This window comes from Conger conger, chromosome 2, assembly GCF_963514075.1.
Source record: "Conger conger chromosome 2, fConCon1.1, whole genome shotgun sequence".
In the NCBI taxonomy this organism is placed as follows: Eukaryota; Metazoa; Chordata; class Actinopteri; order Anguilliformes; family Congridae; genus Conger; species Conger conger.
Genome location: NC_083761.1, coordinates 69381100 through 69397425, shown reverse-complemented (window position 1 = coordinate 69397425; position 16326 = coordinate 69381100). Strand labels below are relative to the sequence as shown.

The 16326-nt window shown below is 41.2% G+C and overlaps 1 protein-coding gene across 1 annotated transcript in view; it reads right to left on the bottom strand.

Annotated features, from left to right (window-relative positions):
* Window positions 1–5300, bottom strand: part of grin2bb (glutamate receptor, ionotropic, N-methyl D-aspartate 2B, genome duplicate b) — a 53364-nt gene extending 48064 nt beyond the window's left edge. The window contains exon 1 of the mRNA XM_061231302.1: window positions 5030–5300. Coding sequence (XP_061087286.1) covers window positions 5030–5257 — 228 coding nt within the window. The 5' untranslated portion in view covers window positions 5258–5300. The remainder of the gene's footprint in view (window positions 1–5029) is intronic.
* Between the last annotated feature and the right edge of the window lie 11026 nt (window positions 5301–16326).

The window sequence follows — 16326 nt, the reverse complement described above, 5'->3', positions numbered from 1 at the left end:
ACACTATTAACTCAGACAGTGAGAGAGGGAGAGGGAGAGAGGGAGACGGTACCAAAAGGAGTTGAACTTTATGTGACTTTACTATAACTATCATATCATTTGGTGCAGACCTAGAACACATTAGAGAAAGTACCAATGCTAATGCTGAATGGCATTATTGAATGTGGCACTGTGTCATATAAGTAAGTTTAATAAGAGTACTTTTGGAGCCAGGCTATCCAAAATAAAATAAAAACACATTAAACAAGCCAGGGCTCCCTAGTAACCACTGGGCCTGATAAAACATTGCCCCTGAGAGAGCAAGAGAGGGGAGACAGAGAGAGAGAGACAGAGAGAGAGGGTGGGTGGATTTCATTCCAAAAAACAACAGTGAGCCCATCTGAAATGACACCAATGTGCAGCCTGCCTCCGGACATAGGAGAGCTGTGACGGATTCATTCAGCGCCATCTCCTGCATTTGCCTCACCAGCAGCTAATCTCAAGCATGGTTCCACCTGATCCGTTCACCCTCAGCGCACTTAGTCCCGACTAGCTCCAACCCGCCGCCGTTTCTGACAGCGAAACCGCTCCTGGCGACAAATTTGTCACCTTGGTCTCAAGGCGGTTGAGCAGAATTGTTGTGTGACCAGGACACACTTTTATATTGCATATCACAGTACAGCATGCTTTGTTGCAGTGCATCTGTCACGAGTGCAACAGTGCCATTTTTGGTCGAAGCTTTCAAAGGGACAGCGGGGCTTGTTCCAGCTCCTTCTAAGGCAATTCAGGCAAAACAACAGGCAGCGGAAGTGCTTTGTTGTTCCTTGTGTGTTGTAGGGGGGGTAAGAGGTAAAACAGGCCTGCTCACATGTCTCACTCACATACGTGTGCCTACATGCACACACACACACACACACAACTGGGCATGCACATGGACAAGCATACAGGTAAAGGCATATACAGGAGTGTAGATGTACAGTACAGAGACACAACTGAGTAACATCTGACTACTGAGTCGTTTCTTTACAGAGGACATGCAATTTCATCACAGCTTAACATCATTCTCTCAACAACTATGTACACAATTTTGCCCTTCCCTCTACAGAAAATCTCTCTTTTTCCGTCCTCACTCCTCCATCCCTTCCTGCATTCCCTCCATCTCACTTCAACTTCTATCATTTTCCGCATTACAGCCGTGAACTCCACGCTCTCTTTCAATTGTCATCCATACCTCCCGTGCCAATTAGTGCTGACAAGCTCTCTCCCTCGTTCCTACCTCCGTCTCTCTGTTTTCCCTTTCATCTCCTGCCCTTGTTAAAAGCCATATGACAACCACCCTCCATCTCCCTGCACGTCCACTAGTCTTCATCTGGACCTTTCTCCTATTCCCTTCATCTCTTTTTCACCCTTCCCCATCCCTCCCTTCTGTCCCCTCAGACCCATTCTCGCTCTTTCTCCAGCCGCACGATTTCCCCACAGAAGTGCATGTTTCCCTCTCCCTCTGTCTTACTTTATATAGATAAAGATATGTATGTGCAAGAGGTTGCCATGCCAACTGCCTCGGTAGCAATAAGCCTTGTGTGTGTCCGTATGTGTGTGTATGTGAGAGAGAAAGAGAGAGAGAGAGAGAGAGAGAGAGAGAGAAGAGGGTGCGGAAGGATGAGAGAGGTAGTCATTAAACGAAAGATAGGGAAAAACATTTTTTCTTGCGAGCCCTCTTTTCATCACTTCCTCTCTCTTCCCTCTCTAGTACATTCCATTTCACACAAACCCCATTTACCTTTAGGCCTTCTGTTCTGCTCTCTTTCATTCCGCTTCCCGTTTTATCGCTAGCCCTTCTTTGCCCGCTTTTTTATTTATCTTCTTCACATTTCATAATTTTCCTTCCACCCGCCTTCACTTTTCTTCATTTTCTCCTTTCTAATATGTCACTCTTTAATTTTAAACAAAGCAAAGAGAAGCTGAAACATTCATTGAGGAAGCCCCTGTTCCTCTTTCACACCCACACATTTTTCTTCATGAGCTCATTCCTCTGTGTTCCTGTTCTCTAACTCTCTTCACTAAAGTGTGCTCCATCTTGTCTTTGCAATGCTTCCATAATCAAGCTACAGCATTCATCCTCCCTTCACATGCCTGTTTCTTTTCTATTAGCCTCTTTTTACATGCAAAGTGTAGAAAACTATGTTTCCTTGCCCAAAGGATCTGAAGCCAATAGAACTTGTTTGAAGACAACTACAGTAGTAAGAGGAGATTTTCCGTGGAAAGATTATTTGGCTCGCAGCTTTCAAAGTGCATTGCTTTACGAAGAGCAAATGGCAGTGCTTGAATTATGCATTTAAATTCATGTTCGCTTCGTGTTTTTATTAAGCTTGAAAATAAGAGGAAACAACATGCTGGTCACTAAAAGTCCCAAAGTTCTATGGGACAACAAATGTAACAAAAAGGTGAATAAATAATAATAATAATAATAATAATAATAATAATAATAATAACATTTGGTGCACAAAAAGGCATTTTATGGCCTGAAATGTTTTTTTTTACCACAAAATGAAGAAACACTTATTGCATTCTGTGTGGACAAAATGTTAGTATTATTATTATTATTATTATTATTATTATGACTATTATTATTATTAACCTTTATTTATACAAGGTAAGTTGACTGAGCATGCATGCTCTTTTGCAGCAATGCCCTGTTAATACCCCCCAAGTAGCCAAACGTTAAATGTGCTTTGAATTTGATTTGAACTTAAACTTAATTATCATATTAATTATACACTACAAGCATTTGTGGCAAAAATGCATTTCATGGCCATAGAATGCACTTTTCTGACACCTTGCCCCCATTATGTGGCCACAAAATGCACTTTGTGATGTGAATTGAGTATTTTGTGACACAAAATGCATTTCAAAGCCACAAAATGCAGTTTTGTGACACTTGGGGAACATTTCACACACAAAATTGACTTTTGTGACCATGAAATAAACACAATGCGTCATGCTTGGCTGGAGTATTCATGTGATATGGAAGCTAAGGTTCAGTTTCAAATAGTCGAGCTGCCCATACCAATCTTGATTGATCCATTTACGTCATCTCTCTTTCTTCTGAGGGGACATCCTCTTGACTTACTCCCCCTAATGCTAGCCACTTGCAGCACTTGCACTTGTTGCAGCTAGCTAGGTAGGTTAGCCACCATATTAGCTCAAGATGTATGTAGGTTTATCATGTAAAGATGGCCAGAAACTATGTTGTTCATATTTATTTTGTTGTTGAAGTTGCTTTCAACTGCCAACATTCCATGTGCCAGGAGTAAGTCTGATGAATGTTCACAAGATGACAGGAATTTCTCAATCAAGATTACATCAAAATTAGCCTTTGCATCCATATCGCATGACTACACCAGGCAATCCTAATACATTGCTTTTTTGTGGCCATGAAAGTCCCATTTTGTGCACAAAATGAATTTCTTGGCGAGGTAATGCCTTCTGCCAAGTGTGACAAAAATGGCCAAGTGTCAGAAAAGTAAATTTTCCTTGCCACAAAATGCTTGAAATGTATAATTAATATGATAATCATATTATAATTCTATTGTAATCGCTCAAAAGGCATTTTGCACATAGAAAGTTACACGTGATTTTCGTTTTCTGGACGAAATTGAAAATGCATTTTACATTTTGTGGATAAAATTCCAAACACATTTTGTTTCTTCATTTTGTGGTACAATATTTTGTGGCTTGAAATGCATTTTGTCCATGCAGTGTAACGTTACATTTGGTGCCCAGTAATTCAAATGATGAGACATATGCATTGTGGAGGAGCTCTCATACTGCACATGTCTGCATGAGGCACGGACAGCATTTAAAACACCAGTGGCACCACGGGAGGTAGTCTGTGGCAAACAGGGACAAAGCAGTGTGCCTAATCCCATTTTGTCCCACTTCCCAAATTCCCCTCCTGTTCCAGTCCCATCATTAGCATAGTATATTTCTGCTGGTACAGAGCTGGACAGTTTGTTTGAAGGGCAAGTCCAGACATTCAAAAGCATTTCTAAAACGAGAAAGAATAGGATCGGAAGGAACCATTCAATACCAATTTGAGGTCTGTCTCTCAATACTGGAATACACTGTACACTCTGGGGATGTATTTTAATGTGCTGCCATTTTAAGTGTTTGGTAATCAATGAAATGACGGGAGGGTGCCAGTGTGCCCCAGATGTTGGCCGAAATGACTTGCACACTGAGTGTAGTAGTGCATTTCACTGGGACAGCAACACATCCATCATTGATGTGTCCTTCACTGCTGACTGTCTCTTCAATGCACTTTGTGATGCGAGACAAAGCTGACAAAGACGTCAATGCTGAGGGTTCATTTTAAACATCTTATTGCTGACTTTAAAATCTGGTGGAAAATGTCTGAACTTCACTTACTACTGGGGAAGGCATGGCATGTGATGTGTTCAATTGTTTGCATGCTTACTTTTGTCAGAATTAAGTTACACCAAAGAAGGATGAAATAGTATCACCTTGTAGTCCACCCTTTCTGTTACACCAGGTCATCTTCATTCAGATTCTCTGACATTCTCTCTCTATTCTCGAATTTCCTCTCCCAATTCATCTCATTCCCTTTATCGCCCTATTCCTTGGAGTCTTTCTCCGATAGCGTTTCCAGCTGTCACTCACCCACTCCAGCCCTAGCTGTCTCCAGCTTCGCTTTCACCTTTTATCTTTCTTACATTCCCAACCTGAATATCTGCCACCTGTCTGTCTCTCTCTCTCTCTCTCTTTAGCTGATGATTTCCCACTGTAACAGGCGAAAGGTGGGAAAATGTTTTAGAAGTCATTCCATATGTCCTCCTCAAAACCCCAGGATGAAATCCTGTGCAAAGAGACCCCCACAACACACCTTCTGAATGGAATACTTTAGAAAGTCCCTCCCCTTCCAAAAAACAAAAAAAACATACTTTCATGTCTACATCTGGAACATTGTGAGTTAAAACACGAGTGACGCCCCAGCTCTGAAGCACCAGCATGTGACAGACTCCTGCTCTACCTTGGCAGCCATGACCATGGAGGACCCTCCTCGGATGCCCAGGATGGGGATGTGCGTTTGGGCCGAGATGAAGTCCAGGATCTGGGCGATGGCCTCCTGATCGGTGTCGTCCCCGAACACCACGCCCTGCAGCCAGTGCTTGGTCATGAGGTCACAGATGCGCGTGATGATGCTCTTGGGGTCGGTTTCGTTCATGGTGACCAGCTCCACATTGGGAGGGAGCGGCATGTACAGGAAGTCCTCCTTCTCCCGGCCCTCGGCCAGCGACACCTCGCTAGAGTTCCCCACCAGGATGACGGCGATGCTCAGGCCTTGGGAGAGCTTCGGGGGCGGGGGCGGGGGCGCGGCCACCGGGGGGTAGTGGGGCGGAATGATGGCGACCCTGCCCCTTTCTCCTCCTCCTGGCCCACCTCCTCCGCCACCACCACCGCCCCTCCGGGACTCGCACACAGGTACGAGCAGCAGGGACAGGCAGAGGAGCGACAGGGAGAGGGAGAGGGAGAAGGGAGCAGTCCTGTGTTGGGAGGAGCCGTGTTCGGGAGGGGAAAGCAGGGGAGAAACTCGGCGGTCCTGAGTGGCAGACGGGGGGAGGCGGTGGCAGACAGGCATGGTGGAGGAGTGTAAATGCATTCCCTGAATGGAAAGAACAAAAAGACAGACCCATCAGAGGATATTTAATACTGCACTCACACACCTACTACATCCAGCAGTATCAGTCTGAGGGAACAGTGCAACACAGGGGTTTAGACTGGAGGTTAGTACACGCAGAGAGAGAGGCTGTTTATTATGTGTTCAAATATAATTTAAACTAAAACAGAATTAACGTGTACGCAGACTAATATTTGATGACACTTATGCCGAAGTGGGATAATGCTTTTTAATTATTTATAAGATAAACTTTCCCTGAGGAAGGGATGAGAGAATGAGAGGAAGAAAGAGAGAGAGTGAGGAACAAGTAGATGGTAAGTAGAATGGTGTTCTCACCGACTGTCTGGTACCCTGATTCAGACATATAAGGCTTATAAAACTGACTGACATACTGACTGGCAGATCAGCTGTCAGGCTGATACCCTCTTCATGTCACTTATCCCTGTTACGACCCTTACCCCCAACACACCTCCCATTCCCTCTCAACCCCCTCTGAATGACTGCAGATAGCTTGCTATTATTTATAGCTCTTTTCATTAACTGATGCAGAGAGGGAAGAAGAGAGGAAGAGAGCTCTCATAGTTAGTCATAGCGCATTTAGTGTGTGTGTGTGTGTGTGTGTGTGTGTGTGTGTGCATGCGTGTATGTGTGTGTGGTTGTTTGTGCAAAGTACATGCAAAGAAATGTTTTAAAAAAATATCCCAGATCTTAATAAGCAAGTGTTTAAAGCATACAGCAGAATGGTACAATAAAAAACGGCAAAATAGAAAATAGTGCTTAAAGAAAAGGGAAAAGGGGATAAACACAGAGAGAAATAATGGGAGAGGCTGGCGAGATGAAAGGGAGGTATGTAGAGTGTGACAAAAAGGCTTCTTTGAGAGAACTAATTAACGGAACCTTGTCAGCAATAATTACAGGTCCACGTGTTAATTGTCAATCGCTCACTTTTCTAAAGGAAAGCTCGAGAGAGAGAGAGAGAGAGAGAGAGAGAGAGGGGGCGAGGGAGGGAGTATGAGAGATAGAACAATGGAGGGAGAGAAGGAGGGCGAGAGGAAGGGAACACAGAGATCGAGAAGAGAGTATATACAAATATGTGCAGAAGGTCAGAGGGGGCAACGATGGAGGTGGAGGGACCCAGAAAAGCAGAATCATGGAGAGAGAGAGACAGATACATAGATGGTGGGGGGGGGGGGGGGGTAATGTGGGGCATGGAGGAGGGAAGAGAGCATAGAAAAAGCAGAACTTAGCGTATGAACAAGAGGATGAGAAGCAGAGAGGAGTAAATGAAGGACATGAGATAAGAAAAAGAACAGCAACAGATAGAGAGATGGGAAAGGTGATGGAGGAGGAAAAGGCACAGGCACAGAGAGAGATTCTCCATTTGAATCTGCACTTCACTTTAACCATGCTCAGTTTCCATGGTAACGCTTGAAATAAGCCTCCACATAAAGTGTTGATGGACAAGGAGATACACACAGATAGGTTATACACACAGATACACACTGACACATCACAAATGCGGATATACACTGACACATCATACACACTTATGCATACTGACATGTCATGCGTACTTATATATCCTGACACTTTGTACAAGAAGATACACTCTGGCAATTCTTACACAATGATACTGTACAGACAGTATACTTTAAACAGCAATCCTTTTTACACAGGAATCATTGATATATTTGGTGCATTTTATGAAATAATTGTAATACCAGTCCTCATTTTCTTTGGATAGATACGGAAAACCTGCTAGACCTCGGGTGGACTTTTACAGATATATTCCCCTAAAACAGTAGTATATACAGTGCCCTCCATAATGTGTGGGACACCGACCCATTATTTATTTATTTGCCTTTGTACTCCAATTTTGAGATTTGGAATAAATAACTTGTGATTAAAGTGCACATTGACAGATTGTAATAAACATTTTATACATTTTGGTTTCACCATGTAGAAATTACAGCAGTGTTTATACATAGTCCCCCCATTTCAGGGCACCATAATGTTTGGGACACAGCAATGTTATGTAAATGAAGTAGTCATGTTTAGTATTTTGTTAACCATATCCTTTGCATGCCATGACTTCCTGATGACCCATAGACATCAGGTGCTGAGTATCTTCTCTGTTGATGATGCCCTGTACTGCAGCCATCTTCAGCTCCTGCTTGTTTCAAAAGCTAATTGCCTTGCATTTTCTTTTCAGCACATGGAATGCATGTTCATTTGGACATGACATAACTTGGCCAGTCCAGTTGTTGGCTTTGAAAAACTGTTGCTTTCACACTATGTTTGGAATCATTGTCTTGCTATAGGATGAAAGCCTGTCCAATGAGTTTGGAAGTATTTGCTTGAACTTGAAGTGTTTCTGTACATTTAGTTCTGCTGTTGCTATCAGCAGTTACATCATCAATGAAAACAAGTACGCCAGTACCTATGGCAGCCATACATGCCCAGGCCATAACACCCCCACCACCATGTTTCACAGATTCACAGTTTAAAGAGGCAGCACTAATATATTAAAGATGAATGGTCAGAAACTAGAGAGTGATTGGAGATAAAAACCAGATTGGTAATGGAAAAACAATAATTTACAGAGCTCAAAGAGTTATGTCTTGGGTAGATATCAAATATCACATAATTCTGACATTGGAGGGTAGATCACTCCGAGACAGTTGTCATTACACCCACACCTGCTTCATGGAGAGTGATTCTAACGGACATATGTTTGTGAGTTTTTCTTAATTATGGTGAGAACCCTGCTGCAAAATCCAGATGGAAAAGTGAGCTGGTCAAGTTGGGTATGAGCTGGTCAACCAGCATGGCCAATCAATTTCCCCCAAACATTAAGGTGTATGTGTGTGTGTACATTCTAAAATTGTATCCCCACCTTTCATGGAAATGAGCAAATTATAAATAACCATTCTTCAATACAGAATCATTCAAGATCCTTCTGACCCTTTGCTCTGAGCTTATGACTGCCCTCTTCAATTCAAATGACACATTTTCCATCTAGAGACTGAGGTGGCCATTGCAAAAGAGTAATTGTGTGTTCAGTTGAGCATGTCTTGGTTAATGTAGTGTACACTTGGGATCACTGTCTTGTGAAAGACCAATTTGCTGCCAAATTTGAGTTTCCTGTCTGGGTGATGCCAGGTTGTTGGCCAAAATGTCATTGTACTTGCTGGAATTAATTATTTAATTAAGCTTAATAAGACCCCCAGGACCATTTGATACAAAATAAGCCCAAAATATAAAAGATCCACCATCATATTTCACTGTAGGTATGACATCCTTTTCAACATAAACATCCTTCTTGCAATGCCAAACCCACTGATGTGTGTGGCCAAGAGGCTCAATTTTTGACTAATTTTACCATACCATACCACCTTCTTCAAATCAAAGTCCAAAACTGATCAAATGGCATGACAATATGTGATATTATTAAGTATACATTTGGCTGATCAGTAATTGCCGAAATATAATATAACAGAATGATTTATTCATGTATGTTTATTAAGACAATGTTAACTAAAATTAAAACAAAATGTAACATATTTAATGAACTGGGTTTTAAAAATGCATATTTATATTTTAAAAAATTCACTGAATATGTGGATGTGCTTTGTCTTAATGGAGTGTAACCCTTGTTTCTGAATTGATGTATGTTACCTCAGAATTATGGTGCATGAGGTACAGTAGCATAACATATTATACCATAATGACAAGAACTATCGCTAAAGTGTACCTAATGCTTAGTTTACCTAAAAGCTAGATAGTATCTAGCATGCATCAAGCCTGGTCTTAGATGTCCTTGGCAAGCTATTCCAGACAGTGACCACTCTGTGTGGAAAAAATACTTGCTAATATCTGTGCGGAAAATATCCTTTGCCACAGAACTCAGCCTGAATAATGTCTAGTAGTATTCCATGGAACAACAGGCTAATGTGTACATAGGCTGCTCCTTTTCAGCAGAACTATAACTGTTAGACTAGCAAAGGGCTAAAGAAAAAACCCACCACCCATCATAGTGAAGTAGACTGATGTGCAATGGGGCTCCTCGTAAACCAGCCAAAACCTATTCAGCTGATCGACTACTGGCTTTAATTACTGTGAATAATGAATTCGTACACATCCGCATATCTACTTATCTGTTTCCTGTCAAATTAACGTAAGGGGCACTCCACTGAATAATTGTGATTTGGCATGCTGTCCTTTAAAGCAGCTGGGTGATAATCTTGGAATGGCAGCACATCCTGAAAGCATTGCACACATCCCCCTGTGATTGGGAATTTGGAAGTTTGTAGCGTTTTCGGAGATTACGTCAGACTTGAATCTTTGTGGGACTCTGAGGACTGAAAAGCCTGCTTGGCTCTGAAGAGCAACTGATTCCAGATGGAAGCGTGTCATTTGCCCGTGAAATAATTATTTATTTCTCTCCTTTTTTTTTCTTTTAGAAAACAGTGGAACCAGTCAAACAAGATTAAAACAGCAAATAGCGCTTGTAGCAGCAAACCATTCACAGTTAACCTGAATATAACAAGAGTTGTCCATCGTCAGTAGTGCATTTGGTTGTCAATCCACTAATCAAGAATGGCTGAGCTCTCAGAAGCCTTGGCTTGGAGATGGAAACACAGCCAAGGAGTCTGCTTGCATAGTGCCTATGACTCATCTGGGACATTCTGGATGATGTTCTGTTCAGATGGAAGAGGAAACTGCACGAAATCTTAGCTGCTTAAATCTCGGCTAGCTAAAATTAGCTGCCCATAATACAACGCTATTCGATGTGCTAGAATTATAATTTTCGAAATTTTAAGATTGGTTGACATGTTAAGATTCCAAATATTACAGTATTATATATATAATTGTCACCTAGATGTTAATGACACTCATTTTAATCACAAATAAATAAATCACTGAAAACCACCCTAAAATCACTTGATACCAACCAATATCATGAAAATGAACTGCAGAGGGTCATGATAGAAAAGATGGCAGAAAGAACATCAAAGCAGAGACAAATACATAACAAGGATTAAATATGGGGAATGGCTTGGAGAGACAGGGAGTTGGAAAGGGCATGTCTCTGTCTCCTTTCCTGTTTAGGCAACGCTAGCTTGTTGTTTGCTTATGTCTGTCACCTCTCTCCCTCCTCCTCCCTTTCTTTCCATCTCCCTCTCTCTATCACTCAACCTGATGTATTCTTGGGGATTTGCCATAAACTAACAGAGACATGCCAAAGACACATGTCTACACACACACACACACACACACACACATGCACACATACAGAGTGCAGCAAGTTGTCTGCGTCTGTCAGAAGGAATGAGTCCTAATTATCTCATTTTTATGTAGAAAAAATGTTTGGCCTGTGGCTTCATATTCCCTCCCATTGGGGGATGGGAGTGGGGCTGCTAAGGACTGCTTCCCCCCTAAAACCTTACTTCAATACCCCCATCCCTAAAACCCCTTTCCCACCCCCCTTTCTCTCTGCTCATGGTTAATTAATTAGCAAGCTGTTGTCTGTTAGTGCCAACTGTAACATGCACAAGCACTCTAACTTACTGATACATACATATACTGGTTCGCAACTGGTAGATAAATATAAATACATAAATAGTTTTAGAAGAATTTATAGTACCACAAAATTATATAAAATTGATATCACTTTGTTGTAATATAAACTTAGAAATTAATACAAATTCTATCATTTCAAACCACTCCAAAGCTGTATTATTTACAGGTTTCATGTGTATTTGAAATAGACGTGCGGGAAAAAAATTGTAAAAACAAGGGACATTGTTTTTGTCAGTTCTACTTTTTAATAATACCTTCAGAAGGTGCGTGGATCACTGCCCTCAACAGCGGAAGACAGAAGAGGATACATGTGTGTTCAGTGATTATAGTTCCAACCGTCTAACTTCTCCGCAAACAACGTCTCTCCTGCACGTGTATTTCAAATACACATTTACTTCTTTATGCTAAGTCGTTATGCTATGCTAACACGTTATACTAACATGGAAATTGAGCCAGTGAATGCAAAATGTTGGTGTTTCCTTTAATAACAATGAATACTTGTGGTACTAGTGCAATGATGGATACTACTTATAATAATACATATCATAGAAATATCATGATGACATAATCATAAAATAGCAGCAGAAGAAGTAATACCAGTGGCAGGACAATAACAATATCGCTATTATTGCTGTCATTGTCATCATCATCGTGAGTTGACCTTATCTGTGGTGTGGTGTTTGCAGAAGCCATAAAACCAAATGCCTCATTAAACAAAATCTTAAGATTATGTCTAACATTGCATTACAGTTGATTACAATTATCTTGTGCGCTGATGTGCAAACAATTTTTCACTGGATCGGGTTTAAAAACAAGCCAAGGGACAATTTTATGGCAGAGACATTGTATGAGCTATGAAAAAGTTTTGAGAGGCAGCACTAATATATTAAAGAAGAATGGTGGGGAAATATCAGGAAATAGAGAGGGACTGGAGATAAAATGGGAGAAAAAAACATTATATACAGAGCTCAAAGTGTTATGTTTTCGGCAGATATGAAATATCACATAATGCTGACATTGGAGGGCAGATCACTCCACGTGTGAGGAGTCGGAGAGTTAGATATGGAAAAGGAGGACTGAGACCTGTAGATGATTATCTCAGCCCACAAGAGGGAATTCAGCAGGAAGTGGTATGTGTACATGTTGCTCTAAGAGGGAAAAAGCAATGAAAGGACCACCAGTTAGAAGTAGACAGCAAATTACAATAAGGCTTGGATGATGCAAAACGTGTTTGACAGGGACACATTGTACTGTTTAAAATCGGGTGCTGAATGCAAGATATGATGGTTGGGGGGATTCATGAAATCTCAATTATTTTCGTTCATTTAAATTCAGCAGCACGTGGCATATCTTAGCAAACATCAGCTGCTTGTCCTCTTTTTGAAAGTCATGTTCGTTGCAAGCAATTGCACCAGCTGGTCAGTTATACTGCTGTGCTTCAGCATTGATCAGAATGAGGCTGATAACTGCTGCGGGGAATGACAAACTGCCAGTATTAAAGTTTCTCTGAAGGCCGCTCAGGGATCACTGCAGTGAGCGTATCTATTTGTTTTACAGTATGCTCCTGCCTTTGTGAATTTACATCAAGTGATATCAAATCTTTGTCATTACAATATGTCAGAACTCTGGATACCTTTGCAAAATCCTCATTGGGCACATCTTGCTGTAAATCCAGTCGTAGCACATTTTCCAAAAAAGCTATTATTATATTCACATAAATACATACACCTGTGCACTGAAAAAAATGGTCTGTTCGATAAACCTAAAATCTTACCTCAACTTGCAACACCTACTGTATATTTTTTAGGTTTTCTCACTTGAAAATGTTGAGGCTCATTCAAATGTGTGATTCAAGTGTGACTGAAAGGCAGAAGTGACACACCTGGAGGCTTTCCTTGACCAATGGACAGCAAGGTTCGCCATAAGCGTAACTATACAAAAGAATATTCTCTCTTGGTTTACTCTCTCACTTTTATGAGCTTGTATGTAACTGACCATTTCCTACACTTTCTCATTCCCTCTCCTTTCTCCCTCCATTACATCACAACCCTTCGTACTCCACTCATCACATACTCATTAGCCCTCCCCTTAAAGCAAAGATCTTTCTGATCTTTATTGCACGCAGAACATGTTGTGCTTACTTTTCTTTCACCCTTTGTCGTCCATGCCATTCTCTAAAGCTTTAACTATGACCCCCAATCAGATTTAAGTCTGTTAAATTCAAATGTATTCTGTTGGCATGACAACAGTGAAAGCACGACCAGGTGTATATAATCACAACATAGAGCCATTTGCCTTAAATGGTTGTCTCTACACTGAACATACATTAAATTAGACTGATTACAAGTGGAATACAAATATCCACCTTTGTCCACGTGTATGGTTGGTGTGGTACAGGGCTGAATCTGAAATAAACCACTCTAGGACAGGAAACTGGGGCTTGGTTCATGGCAGGGCTACCCTGAATCTACATCCCTGTTGGTCTCAACATTGCAGTTAGAAGTGCTATGTGCCCCAGTGACCACAGGTCCATCAGGCTATTCATACCGCCCAGTTAACAGAGAGACCAGTCTGCTCTGCACGCAGTAGCCCCAGGACTTGTGCAGGTAGCGGGAGACTGCAGGGAGACCATCACACCTGGTGCCCAACGCAGGGGGGGGAAAAAAGCGATGTACACAGGTGGACATTTATAGGAGATACATTGTTCCTGAAGGGGCCAAGTCAAGATGAAATCCCAGATAACTTGCACAGTGCCGGCTCCTGCACCTTGAATAGTCACATGCTGTGTGCCTATTGTACACAGTCATTATTCTTTCGTCTTTTCATGTTTTGAATGCAACCCCCCCCCCCCCGCTACCCCCACCCTCGACCCGCCCACCAACACCATTAGGAAAATTTGTTGCACATTGTGTTTCTCCTTTGCCTCTTGTGGTTTAAATGCTATCAGTGACATTTCACATAGATCAGGCATTTCAGCTTCCAGAAGCTGAAGTGAGGCCTTGAAATAAATAAATTTAAAAATAATTGAAAACTGGCTACACTAATATTACTTAATAAAGTATTAATACTTTAACGCACTGCAATGTTATAACATTAGTGTAATAATACTTTCTTATGGTTTAAGAAGAAGCCGTTGTTGTAGCTCCAGCAGTTTTGCTGTAGTTGTCGTCATCATAACATTACATCCCCTAATGTAAATGTGCCCACTCGCTCATGCTATGCCTTGTTCACAACTGACTGATCTCTTTTTCTCTCCACATGAAGGGTGTATGTTTAGTCAAAAAGATATGGGAGAGCATGAGAGTGAGAGAGTGAGAGAGAGAGGGAGAGAGAGAGCATGAGAGTGAGAGAGAGAGAGAGAGAGAGAGAGTGAGATAGAGAGCTTGAGAGTGAGATAGAGAGAGAGGGAGAGAGAAATGAGGGAGAGTGAGAGAGAGAGAAAGAAAAAGATAGAGTGAGAAAGAGTGAGAGAGTGAGACAGATGTGCTGGTCAATGTGGAAGTGTCGGTGCTCTATATTGAGGGATGTGATGTATAAATAGTTGAGGAGTAGTGGAAGAATAAAGAAGATAAGGCTGGAAATAGGGAAGAGAAGCGAGGGGAAAGGAAAAGGGGAGATGAGGAGATAGTTACCCCATAAAGCAGCAGAACAAGACAAAGAAAGTGATAAAGTATCAAGCAGGGCTCTCGGGAGGAGGAAGAAATGAGGGGTGGTCCGTGGAAGGAATAAAGACGAAACAGAACCTTATCTTCATATTCATAATTTGACAGGGCAACGGTATTAATTACTTTTAAATGTTCTTATTTTTGAAGTACAGTCTCTGTGTTGCACGATTGTATTGTTAATACTCTTCAATATGCTTAAGACATCATATTTGTGTCTATTCCTAAATTTGGTATAAAGAAAAAGATAAGCCCACAAAATTGTCTTATATATCATTCATAACATGTTAATAAGCTCTATTATGCATCATATCTGGCTTTGTAAGATAATATTACAATAACGCATAGTGAAGAATATAGCATTGTCACAAATAAAGAAGTGGCCTCCACAGTACATGTGTCAAGTGATGCAGTCACTAGTGCCATAATTACAGGTGTATGGTCATTACATGCTACATAACTTAATCACTTGATGAAAGCTGCTCTTAATGTTTATGAAAGCTTATGACACAGGTCATGGTCATTATTCAGAGCTAATGAAGGAGTAAAGTAATAAAGTTGAAATAAAATAAAGTGCTACTGTAATCGTTTATAGTACAAATAGTCTACAAACAAAAGAACACAGACACAAAAATGCATACAGACACACACACATTAACTGCTTACTCACAGAGCCATGCGCACAAATCCAAAACTCAATAATGCCTGGGTTAAGAGTCCTTGTTCGACACACATACTTTGACACAGTCAGATAGCAGTTCAACATTATGAATACAAATTTGCACACAGAGGGAATCTCCCTCTCTCTCTGTTTCTCCGTCTCTCATAAAATGAGAAAATAATATAATGAATATTTTTTATATATATGAGATATATATTTATATATAAATCACTTATGCTCCCATGAACATGTAGTCCATGGTGATGATATTTGAAAATGTACAAATATAAAAATTCCACAACCTTATCTACCTAATACACAACATACAAAATATTATCCATAGCCACAAAAGACACTTGTTAAAGCAAGAAGGATTATCTATCTGGAGTGAAATCCAAATATCGCACACCCACACCCACACATGAACACAGATTTTGATTTTTGAAAGAATGTTTGGCAGACAAACTGTACATGCATACTGACACACAGCCAGATCAAATGGAATCAAAGAGACTGAGGGGCACTGGAGGGCCTTACCTTGTACATTGCCAGCCCAAATCTCATCCCTGATTCTCAGAACTGGCATGATGGAGTTGCCTGGGTCTCCTCTCTCCCTCTCATAGCCTCAGATAGAGGGAGGATGAACTGATGAAGCCACACAAATAAAAGGAGGGCAGGATGGGAAGAAAGAAACAAAAATGTGGCAGTATGTAGGGCAGTCTGTATGTCTGGCTGTCCGTCTG